Source organism: Dryobates pubescens, chromosome 3 (genome assembly GCF_014839835.1).
Source record: "Dryobates pubescens isolate bDryPub1 chromosome 3, bDryPub1.pri, whole genome shotgun sequence".
Lineage (NCBI taxonomy): Eukaryota > Metazoa > Chordata > Aves > Piciformes > Picidae > Dryobates > Dryobates pubescens.
The window spans coordinates 32598703-32620728 of record NC_071614.1 but is presented as its reverse complement, the minus strand read 5'-3'; the positions used below and the strand labels follow the sequence as shown (position 1 = coordinate 32620728).

General features: G+C 41.3%; 2 protein-coding genes across 2 annotated transcripts; one reads left to right on the top strand and one right to left on the bottom strand.

The window, feature by feature from the left end:
- Positions 1-653: 653 nt before the first annotated feature.
- Positions 654-9918, bottom strand: LOC128899911 (taste receptor type 2 member 9-like). Its single transcript, XM_054180171.1, is given in 5 exon segments — positions 654-762; positions 764-899; positions 1099-1469; positions 1471-1598; positions 9841-9918. Coding segments are annotated over 5 exon segments (822 nt in total).
- Positions 9919-10944: 1026 nt separating this feature from the next.
- On the top strand, positions 10945-21782 carry MEP1A (meprin A subunit alpha). Its single transcript, XM_054178565.1, has 14 exons — positions 10945-11013; positions 11099-11123; positions 11221-11274; positions 12069-12109; positions 12215-12293; positions 12546-12663; positions 13835-14010; positions 15544-15765; positions 17048-17197; positions 18409-18624; positions 19516-19974; positions 20333-20506; positions 21087-21294; positions 21635-21782. The coding sequence occupies exons 1-14, from the start codon at positions 10945-10947 to the stop codon at positions 21780-21782; spliced, it is 2139 nt and encodes a 712-aa protein (XP_054034540.1).
- The last annotated feature ends 244 nt before the right edge of the window (positions 21783-22026 follow it).

Here is a 22026-nt window from a genome sequence, read left to right as displayed (position 1 = left end):
TGACTCAGAGCAGCTTTGAGTTTGCTCCATAAAGATCCCCCTTGACCTATCAGCGTCACTGCAGCTTGCCCATACAGCTGCCCATGGGTCCCTGTGAAATGAAAGCATGGCATTATTCCACACCACACTTTGCAGAAACACCACCTCCCTGGTGTTTTATGGAGACTAAGTCCACTGGTAAAAGCACATCTTGTAAAGAAGTCAAATCAGAGCAGGAGAGCAGTGAGACAGAGCAGGGGATATCATGTTTTGTGTGGCGTGGGGAAGAGTGAGGCCTCAAATTTGATGTAGGAGGTTGGATCTCAACACCACCTGTCCATCCAAAGGCCATTTCTCCATTTGTCTTTACAAGTCAGTCACCAGCTCTGGTGAATAATAGCAATCAACACATGGCCACGTGAGTTATAAAGCAAGGCAGTGACAGAACTCACAACCTTATGAAGGACACAGCCACAGCAGAAAAACAATGGAAACCAGGCCAGTTAAAAACATGTTATTTGGTTGGCAAATACCAAAGCATTTCTAGAAGCTCTGCAGTGTTATTGTCTTTTTGTAGCTAGTCCATGTAGTGATTAAGTTCAAGGAATGTAAATTAAATTACAGAGCAAATTACTTGTGCTTTTTTTTTTTTTCACAATAACTATCAATGGGCTTCAGCTTTTGCCATAGCTCCTATCCCTTGTGAAAATCCTGAGAAATGCCTTTTCTAGCTTGGGATTGCTGAAAATCAGAATAAGGGAATGAACAACTGGAAGAGCATGCTGAAATCAGAAACATCAGACTAATTTCTTTCTTTGTGGCATAAATCATTGTCGAGATGAATCCAGTGAAGTTGATGCTGTAAATGAAGATGAAAGACAAAAGAGATTTTGTGGCTCTGATGTGGGCACCCCATCCATCTCGGTGGGGGGGGAGGGGGAAGTCTCTGTGGCCCAGCATGTCATTTCTCTTTTTTTTCCTACTGATTGCTTGCTTGCTTCTGCTTTTTAATAAAACAGCTCTCAAAAGAAACTTAGAAGTTTTGTGTGGCCTGTTTATAACAACTTCAGTATTCCACAGCTTTCCTGGGGGTGGTATAATTGAGGCCTTTAAAACCACTGTCAGTCCTGTCATAGTCAAGGATTCCCATGACCAGTGCTAAGAGCACAGATGCAAAAAGAAGCCATGGCACAATCCTATCAATTTTTACCTTCAGGTACTTAAAGGAGGTGTGCTGGAAGTTTGCAATTTTTATACAATAAAAACCACAAAGACAGGCAGAAATCCACACATTAGAGGAATTTAAAAAGCCTAGGATACCTGCAAACACTTGGAGCATGGGGTGAACATAAAAGCAGTAGGGATAAATTAGTGTAAGAAATGAATACACCCAGGTGATGCACAAATCCACTAACCTGCAGCACCCCAGAAACAGCAAGATATCATTAAAGATTATCTTTTTCACCCAAGCAACACACAGCAGAGAGAGTGAAACCATTTATCCACATGCCAGCAAATGTCTGAAGGGTGATGATGACAAAAGCCATGGCATTGTATGGAGTGACATTAAGTTTCTCTTGAGATTTAATACGCTGCCATCCTCCTGAACTGTAGTGGTGCTATGCCTGAGATGAAGGTTGTTGAACCAATGCTTAGTGGAGGTTGTCAGCTGCTGTTTCCCAAGTGTCACATATGAAAACCAGGAGCTTTATAGAGCTGGTGGTGTTTGGGCTTTTGATGCTGTTCCTATTGAGAGCAGGGCAGGTGCAGGCATGTAAATGTGCTGGGTATTCCCTTACCTGGTGTCAGTGTCAGCCTTGAAGATTTGAATTTCAGCAGAGGTGAGCTGTGTTGGGTGATACAAACAAAGCAGATGTTTTTCTGCAGTGGACAGTGTTTTGATTTAGTGGCTGTCCTATATTTGATTTCAGTCAGAAATCATTATCTGCCTTCTCCTGTCCCTTTGTCACCGTGATGTTCGTGCAGAAGGGTGCATTCAGCAAAGCACAGTCATGGGAGCCTCTACCATCTTTCCCTGCATTGTCCAGTTACAAAGAAAGCTTTCCTGCCTTCCCTTGACTTTTACAATTAACATGGTAAGAAGAGACATAGATTAGTTTTGAGTAGGCTTACTGATATGTTTAAGAAAATGAAAATCTGCTTTTCCTTGTAAGGTTCACCTTTTCAATGGTTTGTGCTAATCTGTAGTTCTGAAGGCTACGCAGAACACTGTACCTTACCCTGTCAGTTGGCACCAAGTGACCTTCTGAAAGAAGATGCAGTGTTTTTAGAGCGTTGCAGATGTGGATCAGCTGCTTAAAACACAGGTGCCTGTGGCCAGTTCAAATCCATCTTCTCCAGCACCACTCTAGAAGGGAAGTAATCTCCCAATCTTTGTATCTACCAGACTGTTTGGGTATTTTGGATATATTTGTGCTTCTCAAATGGCACTAGACACCTGTGTTTAGGTAACTGGGTGGACGTAGAACTGTAATGGACTCTGTGACACATTTAATTGCTTCAATCTGAGCTTTGTCCAGGCTGAATCTGTCCCCTCTCAAGAATCCTTGCATAGGAATCCCAGATAAGTAGCCTAAGTTAGCTGGGTAATTAGGCTATTAGATGCTTCACTTCTGGAAAAATCCATTCCACCTGTACATCAACTTTAATGTTCAGAAGTCCACAGTTGTTTCAGGATACAAGCCTGGGAAAAAGAATAACATCTGCTCTGGGCAGGTGTTATGAAATTGTTATGGAAATCTTAATTCAAACCCTCCTCCTTAGGTGCAGATGGAAGACTAGCATATTATAATGTGGCAGTAGTTACTTGTTTGATTGTTTCTGGGTAGCTGCTATTCAAAGAGAGAGAGTCATGCTGCTAAGGTAACCTGATAGATTGTGTGGATGTTGATTAAACAAAAGACTCTAGTTCTTGATATGTTAGTCTGGCCTATATGCTTTTTATCTCATTTCAGAAACAGGAAGGAAGCTTTTCAAAACTGATCTTATCTTGCCAGTAGGTGCTGCTGATCTAAACCAACATCAGCAAGAGCACAGATTAATCTTGAAATACTAGCACAATCAAGTTGATCTCATTAGCAGCTGGAGAGAAACCACTCCTACAGATAGAAATTTCCCATCCCTAACATCCTAGCTGACAGCCTGAGTAATAAACCTTTTTCTTATTGTAGCAGTGTTTTACTTGCATTAGGTATGCTCTGGTTTTGTCCAGCTCTCCAGGTTAATTTGTTGCATTAATGCTCTTTTTACTTGTTACTGCTGACCAGATAGTCACACATCTTGGCCCCAGCACATGTTGTTTTCAGTGTAGCCAGTTTAAGTAATACTAGTGTAACTTCCTGAGATCTCTAGATAATGAAGTCAGGAACTCCTAATCTCAAGAACATGCATGTTGATCTTCTGTTCCCTTCATGTCTTATCTTTCCTTAACAGCCCCAGCTCAGTACAGACAGAATTACTTCTGAGTAATGTTCAAAGCGTTTTCCTTTCTTGTTTTCATCTAATTTTGGGCACTCTTTTAAGTTTTTAACAATTCAGAAGTAAAAACTAATAGTACATCAGTGTTAAAATCATATAGATCTCTCCCGAGTTTACTATACCTGAGCTCAAAGTTTACAATACTTGAAATTATGTAACAACAGGCAATAAAGTTCTACAGAAAAACCTGAGCACTGCTGTGGGTGTCCAGAAGCCTCTTTGTTTCATTCAGCACTATCAGTTTACCTGATAAAAGTTCTCTCTCTCCTTATGGCCTCTGCCACAATTACTCTGGTTAGGAAATTCTGCTAGCAGCCTCATACTCTTTCATCAGGTAGATATATTTTTACATCTTTATATTTTTTATGCTTGCTTGTTTAGACCTATAGATATTTATGATAGTATAAGAGCAGAACAACTGTTGTACTTGTCCTCTGCTGTGTTCCTCAGATCTGAATTCTGAGGTGTTATCCTGCAGGTGTCTGACATGTTTAGGCTGAAGTCTTGTGTTGGATTCAAGCCCTTCAAAGGGGAAAAGGCTTACCTGATATTTGAGAAGCTGAATGGGTAAATTTGTGTTAACAATCAGATTTGTACTGTCTTGTTTGACATGATAGATTTTTTTCCAACTCAGGAAATACTAATTTTACTTTTTTCTTGTACAAAGGAAAAATACCAGAGCCATATTTCTGCCCCAGAACTTACTTGTATTACAGCAGAAGTAAACTCAATGCAAACAGACTAACCAAAGGTATTATCTACATTTTGTTTTATCTTGATGCAAACAAACAAACAAAAAAAGGTCTGTTTTATATCCATTTGCATTGTAGCTACTGAAGTGAATCCCTTTCTTGGCACTCTTTCAGGCAAGACAAGCAAATTACTTCCTTATGGTGTTGGTTAAGGTCAAGGTATGTTTCTAGTGTTTTGGTATTAGCATATAGCTTCCTTCTTTCTTTCAAACATGGGATTTGGTTTACCTGAAGCCAACAGCCTCTATTGACATGCAGGTCACTATGGGTTGCTTTTGCAGTCAGTGGGGAAGTGGTGACTTTTCCAGGCCGCAAACCATCTCAGCTACACTAGGGTGACTCACTTCCCAAATGCTTGTTGCTGTCCAGAGACAGTAAAGGTGCCACAGAAGCTAACTCAGCAGCAGATGTCAACACTGTGACTGTCCAAATTTAGGTCAGGGGATTCCCTGCTTGCTGAGAAGAACCATCAGAGTAGAATAGAATTAACCAGGTTGGAAGGGACCTTTGAGATCATCGAGTCCAGTCTATCATCCAACACTATCTAATGAACACTATCTAATCAACTAAACCATGGCACCAAGCGCCCCATCCAGTCTCTTCCTAAACACCTCCAGTGATGGTGACTCCATCACCTCCCTGGGCAGCCCATTCCAATGTCCAATCACTCTTTCTGTGAAGAACTTCTTCCTAACATCCAGCCTAAACCTCCCCTGGCACATCAGGAAGCTGCTGACACCAGAACTAGGTGGTGCCTAGGAATCCAGTGTATACCTGACCTTGGCTGCTGCAAGACTGGTGCACAGCATCTTTTTTTTTTTCCAACACACAATAATGAGTTATTTCTAAAAGGACATGAAAAATTATAGAATCATAGAATATGAGAATGGTTTGGGGTGGGTTGGAAGGGAGCTTTAAAGGTCATCTGGTCCAGCCACACCTCAGTGAGCACGAACAATTTCAGCTACATCAGGCTGCTCAGAACCTTATCTAACTGCACCCAGAATAGTTCCAGGGATTGGACATTTACTACTTTCTGGGCAACCTGGGCTGATGTTTCACCACTCCCAGCATAAAAGATTTCTTCCTTATATCTTATCTAAACCTCTACTTCTTTAATTTAAAACCATTACCCCTTTTTCTGTCACAACAATTCCTGCTTAAAATGATTGTCCTCATCTTTCTTATATGCCTCCTTTAAGTACTAAAAGGCCCCATTAAGGTGTCCACAAAGCCTTCTCTCCTCCAGGCTGAAAAAATCCAACTGTCTCAGTTTATCCTCACAGCAGAGGTGTTCCAGCCCTCTGACTGTTTTCATGGCCTCCTCTGGACCTGCTTGAACATGTCCATATCTTTCTTGTGCTGAGGATTCCTGAGCTGGACACAGTACGCCAGCTCCTGAATTTTCAGCTGGAAAGGTTAATAATTTTAATTTGAAATATTTAATGCTTTTTAAAATCTTCTTCTTATATTGTAATATCTCGTGAAGAAGTGACAATTTGAGACTCAGCTGCTGTAAATTGGTGGTAGCTCTAATAAAATGAAGGGGCCTTCACCAGACTGCCCCAACTGACTTTAGTGAAACTTATAGAATTTAGTCAAGTGAGTGTCTTTTACCCTTTGAGAAATTTTCTAGTTTCTGTTTAAAGCTGAAAGACATTTTCTCTTTGTGCAGGAGTTCACTTGTCTCATCCCCACAGAAGGACATGCATAAGCAAATATCACAGTATACAAATCATGTTGACAAATTCTGGCATTGAAGCCAGGATCATCAAAATAGGAAGCTGAGCTTCAGCGATGCGTCATGGTGCATGAGGAAACCGTCCTCAGATGACTTCAAGGGAGAGGTTGCTGTCTGATACAAAGCTGTATCAGGATGGTGTAACTATTTTAGGCTACACCACATAGGAAGGCTGAAGGATCTGAGAAGCAAATCTGCAGTGATTTTTCCCCTCTTCCAAGCAAAATGTTTCATGGGGTCCTTTTGATAGAGGTTTTGGCTGCAACTCCACTGATTTAAACTTATCTTGAACAGATATGATTGCACTGAATTCTGTACTATCTTGTTCACTGCCAGGACATAAGAATTGAGTAGGGTCTGTTTTTTTTCAGAGGCAATGGGGAGAAAATTAAACACTGCAAAGGAGTATCACATAGACAGCCCATATTTCCTCAGGCAAAAATGTTTCTTTTGAACATCACACACATTAAACTAGCTGGTCTGTGTACAAGTGGTCATGGTTAGGCACATCTATTTCCCAGAAACCAAGTGGTGCTTAGTCTCAGAAGTGTCTCATGGCACAGGAGAGGAAAAAAACTAAACAGGAAAGAAAAACATTTCTATGGAACCAGCTCCCAGGGAGGACAGAATAACAGATGGCTTTTGGAAGTAACCGATCATGTTTGCTGCCAAACCCTGAATTTGGTTACAGTCTAGAGATCCTGCAGTTATACCAGTTTTGCAGTCAGTGAGGAGGTGAGCAGGCACATGGCAGGCAGAGTGAGAGGATGCACCTGTTCTCATTGTATGTGAGTGTGGTAGGTTGAGAGAGGGCTTAGCTCTCCATCCTCCACAGAGTAAGAAACCACAGCTAACCCAGTCAAAGAGCAAAGCTATATATTTACAAGCATATATGGAAAGCAGGTTATATATATAACACAATATATACAGGTATTTACAATATATACACAGAAATATACAGCAAAGAGAAATAACACAACAAAAATCCCTCCCCAAGGAGGGATTCCCTCCCTGTAACCCCCCTCTCACCCCCCCTGCCTCCTTTTTTTTCCCAAAAAGGGATTAGAGAGAAAGGCAGGCAAGTTATTAAGGGAAAAAGTTGTTAGTAAGCTTCAAAAGCCCATGCAGGATTAGTTTTTGCTTATCTGAAGGCCAACTCCAGCAGTTCGCAAAGAAGCAGGCAGGGAGAACAGGCTGAAACCCAAACTCCCCCAACTCCCAAACCAAACTGAACTGAGAGAAAAAAATTCCAACTGCTCCACAATCTAAAGTTGCATTTTATCCATACACCAATGAAATTCGTTTAGAATATCAGAATGTTTTGGTTCTAGTACTGAAAACATTTAGCCAGTGTGTCCCAGCACAGTTTGTCTTAAAGGCACAGCCTCAAACGGTCACAGTGAGGTTCAAGAGAGCAGATGTCCGCCCAGTGAAAGGCACAGTGCACAAAACAGCACTTAGAAGACTGTCCAATACAGGAGGGTTATTTAGGTCCCATCATTGGCAATTTATTCTTTCTAGAGGATTAAGTCTGTTTGGCTTTTGTTTGTGGGGCTGTTTCCTTGCAGTTTGCGGGGTGTGTGGTTTGCTGACACTGTAAATGCTCTGGCTGTATGACAGAGCATGTGGCTGGGGAGCTGATAGTAGCTTCCTGCCTCTTGTATCTCATGACAGATGATTAACTGCTCAGTTTTGAAGAAAAAACATTCAAAACTTAGGTAGTCAGCCTTAAGAAGTTTCCTGAGAGCAAAAGGGTTGGAAGTAACTGAAAAATATATAGCTTTATTGGATATATGTAGGCGAACCTACTGCCCAAAGCCAGCAGTGTTTGTGGGAGCACATCCAAGCAAAGGTGTGTAGCTGGAAACAGCAGTGTAGCTAAGAGTAACATCAGGTGACACTGAAGTGCTTGGTCTCTACACAGTGCATCTGTTTAATCCCAAAGTGCAAACCCACAGATGCAGCCACAGGGTATTTGGAAATTCCTGGTGCGATACTGTTTTGAAGACATCCTTGCAGTCAGGAGACACACTTCCTGTAGAAGGGATGTATTGCAGCTATGAGATGAAGCTGATGCACTTACTGTCATCTCTGTAACTGATACACTTGCTCGGTGCTGCTTAATATCTTCATCAATGACAAAGCAGGATCGAAAGTGCACTCAGCAAGTTTGCAGATGACACCAAGATGACTGATGCTGTTGACATACCAGACAGATTGCCATCCATAGGGACCTGAACAAACTTGAGAAGTGGACCTGTGCAAACCTCCTGATGTTCAAAAAAGCCCAAGTGCAAGGTTCTGCATCTGGGTGGAGACAATTCTTAGTATCATAGAATTGTTATGGTTGGAAGGGATCTCAAGAATCATCTGGTTCCAACCCCCCTGCCATGGGCAGGGACACCTCACGTTAGATCAGGTTGCCAAGAGCGACATCCAGCTCGGCCTTAGAAACCTCCAGGGATGGGGCTTCTACCACCTCCCTGGGCAACCTCTTCCAGTGTCTCACCACCCTCATGGGGAAGAACTTCTTCCTAACATCCAATCTGAATCTACCCATTTCTACTTTTTTTTTTCCATTGCCCCTAGTCCTATCACTACCTGACACCCTCAAAAGTCCCTCCCCAGCTTTCTTGTAGGCCCCCTTCAGACACTGGAAGGCCACAATTAGGTCTCCTTGGAGCCTTCTCTTTCCCAGACTGAATAGCCCCAACTCCCTCAGTCTGTCCTCACAGGAGAGGTGCTCCAGCCCTCTGCTCATCCTCGTGGCCCTTCTCTGGACACATTCTAGCATGTCCAGATCCTACCTGTGAGCTACTTGGGAAAACAACCAGTCTGGATGGGCAAGCATCTCTTGAATGAATTAAGGGAAAGGGGGGGAGTCAACTCATGATATGTATAAGGATGTTGTTAGATCATGTAGGAGAAAGATTAGAGAGGCAAAAGCCCAGTTAGAACTCAAGCTGTCCACTTCTGTAAAGGACAATAAAAAGCATTTTTATAAATGTATTAATGCTAAAAAGAGGGGGAATCTCTGCTCCATCATCTGGAACACCTCCTTCCCTCTTTCTTCACTGACCTTGGTGTCTCCAGAGCTATTTCTCTCAAAAATTCTCACTCCTCTCTCCAGTTACTGTTTTGCAAGTGTTTTTCCCCTTTCCAAAACATGTTATCACAGAGGTGTTGCTAACATTGCTGATAGGCTCAGCTTTGGCCAGCTTTAGAACTGTCTGAAACAAGCTCTGTCCAACATGGAGATAACTTCTGGTGCCTTCTCACAGGCACCAATTTTGTAGCCCCTCTGTTACCAAAATCTTGCCGCATGAACTGAGTGCAGAATGCATCTGGGGATGCATGCATTGCACAAGTTGCTAAATGAATATATTAAAATATATTAGTATATTATGAGATGTTTTCATAACCACTGTGCTCTGCAAATTCAAATATATGCCCACAGAATGACTTATCTTTAGACAGCCTCTTTAGTTTCTTGGGTAATTTTTAAGTTACAGACTAAACCCAGCCTTTTTCAAAATGCTCTGATATTGCTTCCTTTTCTTTTGTTCCTTTCTCACATCAACTGCTATAAGTCTGCAAATCATGTCCTTTGTCCTGTGTTTTGGCTATCTTTACTTGCCTGTAAAATAACCTTTACATGATGCACCTGGAGACATTCTTCTCTTTTGCTAGTAATGTGTCCTGTTCTGTTTAAGTATTAGTGTCCTTTGAAACAATAGTTCATAAAAGCAAGTGTTGAAGAAGACCCAGGTATGTTAAGTGAAAGATCAGTCCTGCAGGACTATGGGGAGAAAAAGAAAATTCTATGTGCTTATTCCTCTGCAATGGGATCTGATGCAAACAGCTTCCTACTTTGTTCTCTTTGGAGGAATATATGTTGCTTAGGTTGAAGGACTGACTCCTTTCAAGGACAGGGTCGTTGCTGTACATAGGCACATTTCCTGCTCAAAGTGTACTTCCATTTGAGGCTTCTTCGCACTGAAGATCATCATCTCACACCACACTGCTGGGAAGCAGTGTGTGAAGAACTTCCAGACCATGTTTTCTTTGCTTTCTTCTCAAGCCCTTTGTGTTGTGCTGTGGATGGTGGGGTCTGTGACACAACCTTTTCCCTACCTAATATCTGAACATTGCCTTCATCACTTCTAATTTCAGATATGAAATGAGGGAGGAGAATTCAAACATCTGAGTTTAAGGTACTGAGACACTCCAGGGCACATGGGGATAATAGGTATGATGCAGGACTTACAGAAGATCGAGAGCTTTCTGGAGCCTTGACTCAGCCTATGTGCCTTCCCTTGTCCACACTCACTGAGAAGACAGCAAAGGACAGCACAAGAATTTGTCATCTCTGAAACTCACCAGAAAAGAAAGCACATCAGGCTGGAAGGATATACTGATATATATGACTGTTTCTGGAGCAAAGTATGTCATGTTGTGCACTTAGGACATCTTTCCTGGGATGGGATCAGCTCTGGTTAAACACCATCAGGGTGTTCATAATCATATCTCTTATCTCTAATCTTTACAATGTAGTGTTAATTATTAATTGAAAACAGCAGTGATACAAATTCTACTGTCACTGGAGTGCTGTAAACCCAGAATAATTCTGCTTAAACACGTGACTGCAATGATAGCAGATACCAAGCACAGTAGAAGGTGTCAGCAATTTTAGGCCAGGTTGAGATCTTCTTACATGAAGTCTGGTTGGGCCTTTCACCAACTGCATGGAACACATGAAGTTATCACATTCCTCTCCATAACATTCCTCCAAAGTGGACTTAGGTAATTGATAACAGCAATGCCATCATGTGCAATTTAGGAATCTTGCTTTACAGTAATGTTACAAAGGTGAAAAGTTTGAAGCTGGTTGGCTGATGCTCTGTGGAAAGCTCAGCAGCATGCCCTTTATATTGCAAGAGATGTGAGGGATCAGCTTCTTTCTCCATTGTAAAAATGAACTCCAGCATCTTCCCACTCTGTCTCGTGCTTCTTTTATGCTATGTTTATGGTACTCCAGTCTCTGTAAGTAGAAACCTGATTTCTATGGGCTCCTCTAAGTCCAGAGACTTCTTACACCTCATGATGGTTGTATTTAATTCTCTTTTAGGATTGGCATGTCTCCCGTGAAGCTGGTAAGTAGTCTGTGTGCTCTTTTGGTTTTTGAAGCGTTTTCTTTTGTTTGCTGTGTGCCACCCCATCTGAATACATAATATTTTGCCTGTCTTGCAGCAGCAGATGCTGACTTTGGTGAAGTAATCAAAGACATTCCAGACATAAACTTAGGTGAGTTCATGTTTAGATTCTCATAAGGTCTGAAAAACTGTGAGCAAAATGATGAATTTTCAGTGTCATAAAAAAGACGCGGGTGACTGATGGTCAGTCCTATATATAATTACCTACCTCTGGCTATGAAATATGAATCTATCATAGGAAAGTAAACCTATGCAAACAAGGGATGAAGATGTCTTTTGCTCCTGAACCACGGTGTTGAGGCAGTTAACTTGATGTATCAATTAGAAAGGCTCTAGAATCTCACCAGCATTTCCCCCCAATATCTGTATGGGGGGTTTTGGGTGAAGTTTTACAAAGGAGAAAATAACTTAGATGTTTACTGAGCTTCTATATAAGTGGCAAAGAAATCAAATGGAAAAGATAGAACAACTGTCTTCCTGTATTTCCTGTAATTCAAATTTCCTTATTTCCTTTGAGAGTGCATTGTGCATTATTCTTTCTGATGCATTAGTCAATCTTGCCGTATTCTCAAGAGCACTGTCTCACTGTGTGACTGTTACCACTGCCTGATAGCAAGAGGTTATCAGATTAGACATAGATAATTATAGTAACCAGATTTCTGCCATCAAACATGCATATATTGCTGAGCAGTAGATATTGAGTAGAAACTACTGTTACTTTAAGGTCTGTTCCCACATTTCACTGTACAGAGGCTGGTCCTTCTTTACCCTCTGTAAATGCCCAAGAATATTAACCTTGCATAAACAGGTTCAGTATGGTTTATGAGGATAAATGCATTTGATATTTGCTACTTCATTTACACTTTCATTTCAATTGCTTTTTAGCTGCTGGACTGGATCTCTTTCAGGGTGATATCTTGCTCCCTGTAAGTAATGAAAAACTTTGTAGCTATCATTTGTCCTAATTGTATTTGTGGTACAAGTTCTTTCCCCATAGCAGGTACATCACCAGTTGTTAATTCCCTTTACAGAAAAAACAGCGAAATGCCCTAAGAAATGAGACCTACAGATGGAAGTTCCCCATTCCCTACATTCTGGGTGATGACCTTGGTAATGCAGATACTTTATTCAGATTTTAGCACCGGAATCACAGTGATAAAAAAAAAAATTTACATTTTCCAGAGCTACTTCTGTTACATTAAAATTCACTAACAACTAGATGTCTGCTTTGGACCAAAATGATCAGCTTAAATCTTTGTTCTTTTCAATTATTTTTCTTCTGCTCCATGTGTATATCCTTATCTCTCCAGGGTGAATGTTCTGCAGTGTGTTTAAAATGCTTTCCTGGTGCATGTTTTCTAGATCTGAATGCCAAAGGAGTAATTCTCCAGGCGTTTGAAATGTACCGCCTTAAGTCTTGCATTGATTTCAAGCCATATGAAGGAGAGACAAGCTACATATTCTTTAGAAAAGAAGATGGGTAAGAGTTCTATCCATTTCTCTTCAGTTTTGCACTGTAGAATCAAGTGGGCATTCATTCCACTTGACTTCAGCAGTCTAAAGGTTTAGTTTAGACTTGTTGTCAGGCAGAGAAAAAGAGTCCAAGGAGAAAGCAATGTTTTCCATTTCAGTGGTGGGTGAAATGACTCCTAGGCACATCCTCTTATCTTACTAATAACAGCAGAATCCAGGCTTTGAATTTGGAAGACAAGTCAAAAAAGCTGTGAAAAACAGTTCATTGTAATATTACTATTATTTTGACACAGCTCCTCTTCAATGAAAGTGTCTTTCAAGATCTGAAAGGGTTTTACATTCAGAGATTCAGGTTTTCAGGTACCAGAAAGATTTATTTTATTTCCTACATCTAAGAAAAAATCACACAAAAGATCTTGTACATAGCACAAAATATCTTAGTTGAGCTCTGTTTATTTCTTGTTCTCCCAGAACTTCATAAAGTTCTACAGGCACTGATATTTCTGCCCTCAGCTCTTCCTTTGGTAATATGTCCTACGACACCTCTCTTACCAGACTGCAAGCACCCCAATTTTTGACAAGTTGATGCTGAAGAGCCTGATGCTGGAAACTAACTGGTAGCAGACATTCAAGAGATCATAAGATCAAGCTCTTTGTTTTCACTGTCTACATTAGTATGTATAGAGCTCCTTCAAAAAACCACCCAACATTGCTTCGTGAAGCTACAATCCAAGCAGGTGCACAGTCCAAGCAGGTGCACTTTATCTGTTGCCTCTCATACCACCCTTGGGCTACCCCAAAAAGTTCCCAGCGAGCTCCTCTGATGGCAAAACCATCAGTCCATCTTGACAAGTTTGCCATTTCTGTGGGTGCATTGTGTTTCTTGGAATGTTTCTTGGTGAAAAGGCAGCTGATGCAGGACTATATGTCGTGGATCCCAAAAATCAGGGGTGAGCTTGTCTAACACAGAGGGTAAGTAAAATGCTGGCCTCTTTTTTGGAGCTTGGTCTGCTCTCAGAGTGTAGAGTATCAGGGCGTCCGTTTGTCATCTAAATAATGATTTATGTTACTCCTCTCATATTCAAACTTTTTAAAAATATATGTTGCTTGTTACTGAGATTTTGAATACAAAGAAGAAAAGTCTACTTAACAGACAGTAAGGTCTCTCTTTTTCTCAGATGTTGGTCCATGGTGGGGAACCAGCAGACTGGACAGAACCTCTCTATTGGGGCAGGGTGTGACTACAGAGCAATTGTGGAACATGAGCTGCTGCACGCTCTAGGGTTTTACCATGAGCAGTCGAGGATGGACCGGGATGACTATGTGACAATCTGGTGGGATGAAATTACTGCAGGTGGGTTTTGACTGTCAAGTCAGATTCTGTAAAGTGCAGATTTATCAGTATCTTATTTTCCTTCCTAGATTTTAAGACCTTCTTAAAGATATGATTTTAGAAATGCTGAAGTGCACTGCAGGCCACTGCAAATCAAGAAGTAAATATAGCAGAATTTTGATTGACTTCTCTGGTCAAAGACCACAGACTGTCTAAGGCTAGAAGAGAGAGGCTGTGCTTGAAACTCAGATGACTTTATTTCTCCTTTTCTCCTGGGTTGGATTGCTTTCTGATTTTGAACAAATCTCTTATGCTTTCTATCAGTCTGTTTTCTCTTGCTGTGTGATGCAAATTGTAAACTTGAAGGGATGGTGAGTCCACAGCATTTGTTCTTTAATCATTACACGTCCCTGTGTCCTGCCAAGATGTTTCCCCCAGCTATAAAAAGTGATAGCACTTAATTAGCAAGTCTCTCTCTCTCTTCTTGATAAAAGGTGCAATTCGAGTATCTGTAAGAAAGCAATGCCAAATTCTTATACAATCTCAGGTCTTGGACCTTTGTGCCCAGAATGGACTTGCAGAAGGGCTGGGCAGTCTTTACACAGAGAAGTTGTAATTATTCACCAGCACAATCATGTGCCTTTTCTTACTGGGGAAATAAAACCAAATAATCTGAAAATACTCTTTGTAGCTGGAAATCTCTCTTTACTTCCATCCCAAAGTGTGTGAAATGACTCACTCTCTCGGCTGCAGCAGACCCTTTCAGAATGAAAAATGTTCTGTAATGAAAAATTGGTTCACAAAGAAACCATGAGAAACATATTTCCAAAAGACATTCCATCCTAGTAATCCTGTCATTTTAGGGGGAAAAAAGCCCCACCATCTTTTTTCCCTCTCTCTTTGTGTGTAGTTTTCTGTTTTCTTTTGTTTATTTGTTTGGTTTTGTTTTGGTGGTGGTTTTTTGCTTGGTTTGGTTTGGTTTTTGTGTGGTGTTTTTTTTGTTAGATGGCCTTGGGGGGCAGGGGGGAGGGATTTTTTGTTTCTTTGTTTATGTTTGACATTCCCCCCTCCCCTCATTGGTTTCTTATGTATTCTTTGCTTTAAAGAATAATAGAACCTGGAGGCACTCCAACACTGTCATACCTGTTGCCTTAATGAGTGGAGGGCTCCAGGATTTCTCATTGCCCATATATGATATAATATCTGGGGAAATGCTTGCACTGCTATTCACAGGCTCTGGAATGAAGTACATTATTTCTTAACTAGTAAGCATCCTTCAAGATACTTACTATTAGACCATCTAATCTGAACTCCTGTATATCCCAGTCTTTACAACTCATTGATATGCAACCTAAAGACACAGTTTTGTTATCTAAATGGCTTCACTAAAAAATATAAAACCCACCCAAACAAAAATCCTTGAATATTTTATTGTAAAGTAATTATTTTCAGGTGTATTAATTCTGACTCAGAAAACTGTACCAAGGGCCCATACTAAAGCCATTCAACTTCCAGTTTCTCTTAAAATGAATCATTTTTGTGTTCTTTTACCAGGCATGGAGCACAATTTTCTGAAGTATGATGACAGTTTCATCACTGATCTGAACACCCCATATGACTATGAGTCAGTGATGCACTATAGACCGTTTTCATTTAACAAAAATGAAAGCATCCCCACAATCACAGCAAAAATTCCAGCATTTAATGACATCATTGGACAACGTCTCGACTTCAGTGCCATTGACCTGGAAAGACTGAATCGCATGTACAACTGCAGTAAGTCATCATTTCACCAAGGCTAGCTGTTTCTTTGTTTATACTCTAACCTGGATGGTTCACCTCCTTTGTGTCCCTAAACCCACAAAAACTCCTCTGAAGTGTTCTTTAGCAAGTATAGGAGAGGACTTGTGGCATAGAGACTCAAACTATTTATTCCTTCCTCTTTGCCACTGCTAACTGTTAGTACTTCTGTGAGAGTTCAATTGGTCATTGAAAGTCAATTCACATCTTTCCTTCCATATTGCTCCTAGGCATTCAGATGGTTGTGTTCTGCTGGTGAGTGGGCAGCTTCATTGTAATGTGAATGAATGCAACTGTAATTTTTCGTCTTTTACTGGCACTTGGTCTAAATTGAATTATTTTGTACTTGAGATTGGCTGGGTCTAGAGTCCAGCACTATTTGGTTGCTAAGCTAATTGAAGATGTTATCACCATACATGATTGTTATAAAGAAGTTATTGTCCCCATGGATCTGTCAACAGAAGCATCAACCTACAGGCAAACTCAGCTGAACCAGCCTGAGATAACTAAGTGGACTTTGCTTGAAGTGAGCCGTGAGGAACAATAACCACCTAAGGAATGGTTAAATACACCACCACCACTGTTCACATAGTGACTTGTCTCTCCGTGTCTTACAAGCAGGCACAAAGACAGCCACCATCAGTCACTGCGTTTCAGCTGCCACATGGGAGTTTGTTAACCTTTTGCAAAGTGGTCAAATATTGCTATTTTTTTCACAGGGAATCCTTTCAGGGGTCACGCATTTTCTCTCTTTAGTCTTTGGGCTCACATTTTCTGAGGGCTGTGCACTCACAGTATCACAGTATAACTAAGGTTGGAAGAGACCCCAAGGATCATCGAGTCCAACCTGTCTCCACAGACCTCATGACTAGACCATGGCACCAAGTGCCACGTCCAATCTCCTCTTGAACACCTCCAGGGACGGTGACTCCACCACCTCCCTGGTCAGCCCATTCCAATGACGAACGACTCGCTCAGTGAAGAACTTTCTCCTCACTTCGAGTCTAAACCTCCCCTGGCGCAGCTTGAGACTGTGTCCCCTTGTTCTGGTGCTGGTTGCCTGGGAGAAGAGACCAACCCCTTCCTGGCTACAACCACCTTTCAGGTAGTTGTAGAGGGCAATGAGGTCACCCCTGATCCTTCTCTTCTCCAAGCTAACTTGATGTCTATGCTAATGTGAACAAACCCCTGCAAAATCAGAGTAGAAATTTTGGCGAGATACTACTTTGGAGGTAACTATGTGTGGGGGTTTTTTCAGCTTCAACTCACAGTTTTTTGGACCAGTGTTCTTTTGAGGTTGAAAATATCTGCGGCATGATTCAGGGCACCACAGATGATCTAGACTGGGTCCACCAACAAGGCAGTGCTACAGGACAGGAGGACCACACACTTTCTGGCCGCTGTAGAGGTAAACAGAGGTCCCTTGTGCATATCTATCCTGGTTTTTGTGCTTTACACAATAGCATCTTTTACAACTGCTCATGACGTGGTGTTGTAGTCAGCCCTCGAGACAACCCATCAGTGCCAACTCTGAAAACACAGGATTAAATTACCATATTTAAGATGCTACCCAGCAAACATCTGAGTTGCAATGGTTCTAGTTCAGCAAAAGTTCCTCTCTCTTCTCAGGTGTCTTGGCTCTGTGAGTGTGAGTTTATGGTTGCACTTGTTCTCTCATTAGCTTTCTCAAGTGGAATGTTTTTCATAGCAGCATGATAAAAGAGGACAAAGAACAACCTTAACTAGAAGCCTTTAAAATGTAATCTGGAAAAGGTTTTACTGCCACATCCAAAGTTTGAGTAAGAGTTATGTTACCACCTAAGAATGAAACAGCACTTAGAGACACTCATAAATGTTTGCAAAGCAAATGATAAATATAGCTTGAGGAGTGCTATTCCTGAAGGTAGAAGAAAGTGCAAAGTATTTTATGGTAGCAATTTAAGGATAACTTTCTTTTTCACCTGGAAATTTTGCCATTTTTCAAAGGAAGAGAATCTGAAAAAGGGCAGAGTTTGCCTCAGTTGCAGGATGCTACCTCACAAGTGAGAATAAAGATCAAATCCCAACAGGCAGTTAAAAAGTACAAGAGCCAGGTTTGTCATTATTTAGACAGGGTAAACTGCCACAGACATCTGTAAAGAAGTGACTTGTGTGGTAAATCCTAAGTAGAGACTGAAGAAATCCTGGCTTAAAGCACATTCAGTGGTGTTTTGTTACTCTAAGATAAAGGAAAAACCTGACTTTCTGCACACAGAAGTAGACTATGGCAGGGAGAATAGAACTCGATCATCTTTAAGGTCCCTCCCAGCCCAAACCATTCCATGGTTCTATGATTTCCCCCTTCTGTGACCCACTCACTGGAAAGAGGAGATCCTCTTCTCTTACAATGCTGGTATTTGTCAATCAGGTCCAAGAATGCAATATAACTCAAGAAAACCATCTCAGCTTTGAAATTCTTTCTCCTTTCCCCCCCCATACTATTGGGTTTTTCATGTCATATTCATGTTAAGTATCACACTTAGGCCTACTGGAAAAGCGTAGTTGATATGATAAATTCACACCACACAGACTGCAGGAAATCTGGAGGGAGACTGTGACACTGCACTTTTTTTTCCACAGATGCTGGATATTTTATGTACTTTGACACCAGCTCTGGCAAGGTAGATGAGACAGCAATCCTAGAATCTCGAATCCTTTATCCAAAGAGAACTGAGCAGTGCCTCCAGTTCTTCTATAAAACCACAGGAAGCCCTTCTGACAAGCTGATTGTATGGCTGAAAGAGGATGATGGCACTGGAAATATTCGCAAGATAAGGAAAATGCAAACCTTTCAAGGTAATTCTGGAAACATGAGGAACATACAGAACATTAGGGGGGAAAAAGTTGTCTTACTGAGTCCATGAATGCAGTGAAGTGGTTCAGAAATCAGACCATTTTTTCCAAATCCAGCAGAACATCTTGCAATCCATTTATGGATTTGGTATTACATGAGGGCATTTATCAGGGAAGCTGTGGACTACAATAATGTAATTTAGATGCTACACAGCAGAAGTCACAGTGTTTCTAATAGTGTTATGTTACACTCAGTGATTAAGGAGGACCCTGAATTCTACCCAAGATCAATAGGCAAGACCTCCATAGGCTGTCATATGATCTAACAGTTCAGATGTAAATACCTGTGCTCATCTGCAGGCAGTGAGGATTCTAGACTGTTTTTTATACAGTTAGAAATGCAAAAACATCTATGGTTTTGGAAATGTGAACTAAGTTCCTACTTTGGGTGGGAAACAGGACAAATTCAGTCATGGTGGCACTATGTCTTTTTGTCATCAAAACCCAAGATCTGTCATAATCTGCCTGTATTAAGCTGCAGGAGTTTGCAGGGAAGGATAAATCTGAGAGTGTCACCAACAGTTAATTCTAACATTGAGGGTCATTGATGCCCAACCACTTGTCATCTCCTGGTCCTTAGCCTGCTGCTTTTGATACTGGACACTATCATTCACTAATGTGCAAAGGCTTCCTAATACGACATGTCCAAAGCATTTAGATAGTAAGGCAATGTGAGCATATTATGATCACAATACCAACTAAGGTTTCTAGCCTTCAGGTCTTTGAGAGATGTCCGTTGTCTAGCAATGCAGGTGGAATGGATGGCTAACAATAAGCTGCTTCATAATGTCACTAATCATGCTGATGGTGATGTTTTCTTTCCTTTTACCAAAGCGGATAATGACCATAACTGGAAAATTGCCCACGTAACCCTCAATGCTCAGAAGAAGTTCCGTTACCTCTTCCAAGGACTAAAGGGCAGCGTCAGCTCTTCACCTGGTGGGATTGCTATTGATGATGTCTCACTGACAGAGACTCCCTGTCCCACAGCTGTGTGGGTCATTCGGAATTTCAGCCAAATTCTCAGCAACACATCAAATGGTACTATTCAAAGCCCTCGGTTCTATAGCCCTGAGGGTTATGGTTTTGGCATAAGTTTGCAACCCCATGCCAGTATCAGTGGCTACGCTCGCATTGCCTTTCACTTGTGCAGCGGAGAGAACGATGGTGTTCTGGAGTGGCCAGCTCTGAACCGCCAAGCTACGCTCACAGTGCTTGACCAGGACCCTGACATCTTGAAAAGGATGTCCTCAAGCAAAAGCTTTACCACAAGTAAAGACCATGTTAGTTCAGGTAAGCAGTGTCTGCCTGGAGGAATGGTAAAAATGAAAGCATAGGACTCTGAGTCAGAGGACTGAGTATAGGGAGTGTTCTTGTTCAGGAGGGAGCTCTTAGCTGGTGGCTGTGAGACAGTAGCTTGCATCTGTGATCCTGTCCTCACATAGACTAGGAGTGCTCATGCAGACCATAATTAAGTGTCTTCTGACATGCATAACATGTGAGTCCTCAGTTATTTCTTTAGGCATTTCAGCTCTGAACTTGATTTTACAGCATCAATTCTGTTTAACAGGGTAATACAGAAAAAAGTCATGTCGTGTTTCCAGCTGCAGAACTCTGAGTTTCTTACCCTCCGCTCAAATTGCCTTTGCAGGTGTTAACAGAACCTTAATATGGGAGAAACCATCAGTCACTGGAACATTTGATACCTCATGCAATTGCTATAGAAGTATATCATGGGGATGGACTAACTTCATATCCCACAAAGAGATGAGCCGGAAAAACTTCCTGAAAAATGATGATCTCATTATTTTGGCAGAATTTCACGGTACAGACCCTATTCCAGATTCTTCTTGCAAAAACAAATGGGTGACCCTTTCAGTCTCTTTTCACACATTCAAGTAACAGTCATCTTCTCCTGCAATAAGAATCTGGTTTTTAACATATTTCTCTGTCTTAGTTTCAGGTGGGTGTTGTTGACAAAAGTGTTTGTGAGTTCAGAAGCATCTAAATGACAATGATTTGTCATAGGTTAACATCTTAGGCACATTGAAGCACTGTAACCAGTGGCTGTGTCCATTTCTTAGCACTGAACATAACTTGTGGTGTTTATTTTCAGACAGAACAGCCACACTTGGCATAATTTTTCAAAGTACTGAATGCTAGTGGTTTACCCAACCAGCTACCCTAATTTCAGTATTATTCCCTAATTTCAGTATTATTTTCTGTCTTGTGCCTTCTGCTGCTTCTGCTACCTGCAGAACTTTCTGTGGCACAGCAAGAGCTCTGTAAAGAGGCGTACCTTCTGCTCCACAAAGCACAACATGTGGCCCTGATATAAAAATTGCTACATATAGCATCACTCACTATAGTGTGATGTCTTTCTCCTCTCTTTCCTTTTTTAAAAGATCTAACTCACCTCAATAAAACTGAAGTCCCCATTGAAGCTAAACAATCTGCCCTCATGGAAGGCTTCGTTCTTGAAAGACAGAAGAGAGCAGCCCAGGATATGAAGCCTCTTCAAGACCAGCTGCCATATCTGCAAGACCCATGTGACCCAAACCCTTGCCAGAATGATGGAGTCTGTGTTAATGTGGAAGGGAGAGCAAGCTGCAGGTACCACAAACTTCCTCCCTGTTTGCCTTGAATTTCTTCTGAACCAAATGGAACAACTACTAAATATTCAGAATTACAGACCTCAGAGATCTGAGCCACTAGGTTTTTTCAAGGACCAGTAGGAAGAAAGTACTCCAGTGGCCAGTTTCTACTAGCAGCCATAAAGGGAGGCAAAGAAGCTGCATTCTGTGTTGTTCCTGGGGAATGTAAATAGTCCAAACGTGGTGCGGATGTTGTGATGTGATCCCTTTCATGGGAAATGCCATTCAGGATAGCGAGTGTGAGGACCTATATGGCAGGACAAAACTGATTCATGTGAATCTGTAATTTATCTTTGCAGGTGCCCATCAGGACAAGCCTTTTTTTTTACAGGTGAGAGGTGTCAGTCAATGCAGGTCCATGGCAACATCCTGGGAATGACAGTTGGTGGAATTGCTGGAACCATTGTCTTAACCATTGTCCTCATTTCCATGATGTCTAGAAGATAAAGAGCTGAAGGGTATTTTGCCATAGTTCATAAGACATCGGTTTCCAGTGAACATGATTAATATGACTTGCAGAAATCCTATCAGCATATGGATGAAATGCACTATCAACATCCTGGCAGCAATATGTTTATTCTGTAGAACATGGCAGTTAAAGAACATGTGGAACTGTTGTCTAATCAAAGTTCATACCCTGCCTTTCTTCTGTGTTTGTTGAATGTTTTGTTTCTTCATACAACAGCAAATA

What these genes read in the sequence shown, in the direction of transcription:
- MEP1A (XM_054178565.1), top strand. Translation starts at nt 10,945, where the DNA reads ATGAACTCCAGCATCTTCCCACTCTGTCTCGTGCTTCTTTTATGCTAT. An exon ending in GCATGTCTCCCGTGAAGCTG is followed by an intron (nt 11,124 to 11,220) that starts GTAAGTAGTCTG and finishes CCTGTCTTGCAG; the next exon opens with CAGCAGATGCTGACTTTGGT. An exon ending in TTCTTTAGAAAAGAAGATGG is followed by an intron (nt 12,664 to 13,834) that starts GTAAGAGTTCTA and finishes TCTTTTTCTCAG; the next exon opens with ATGTTGGTCCATGGTGGGGA.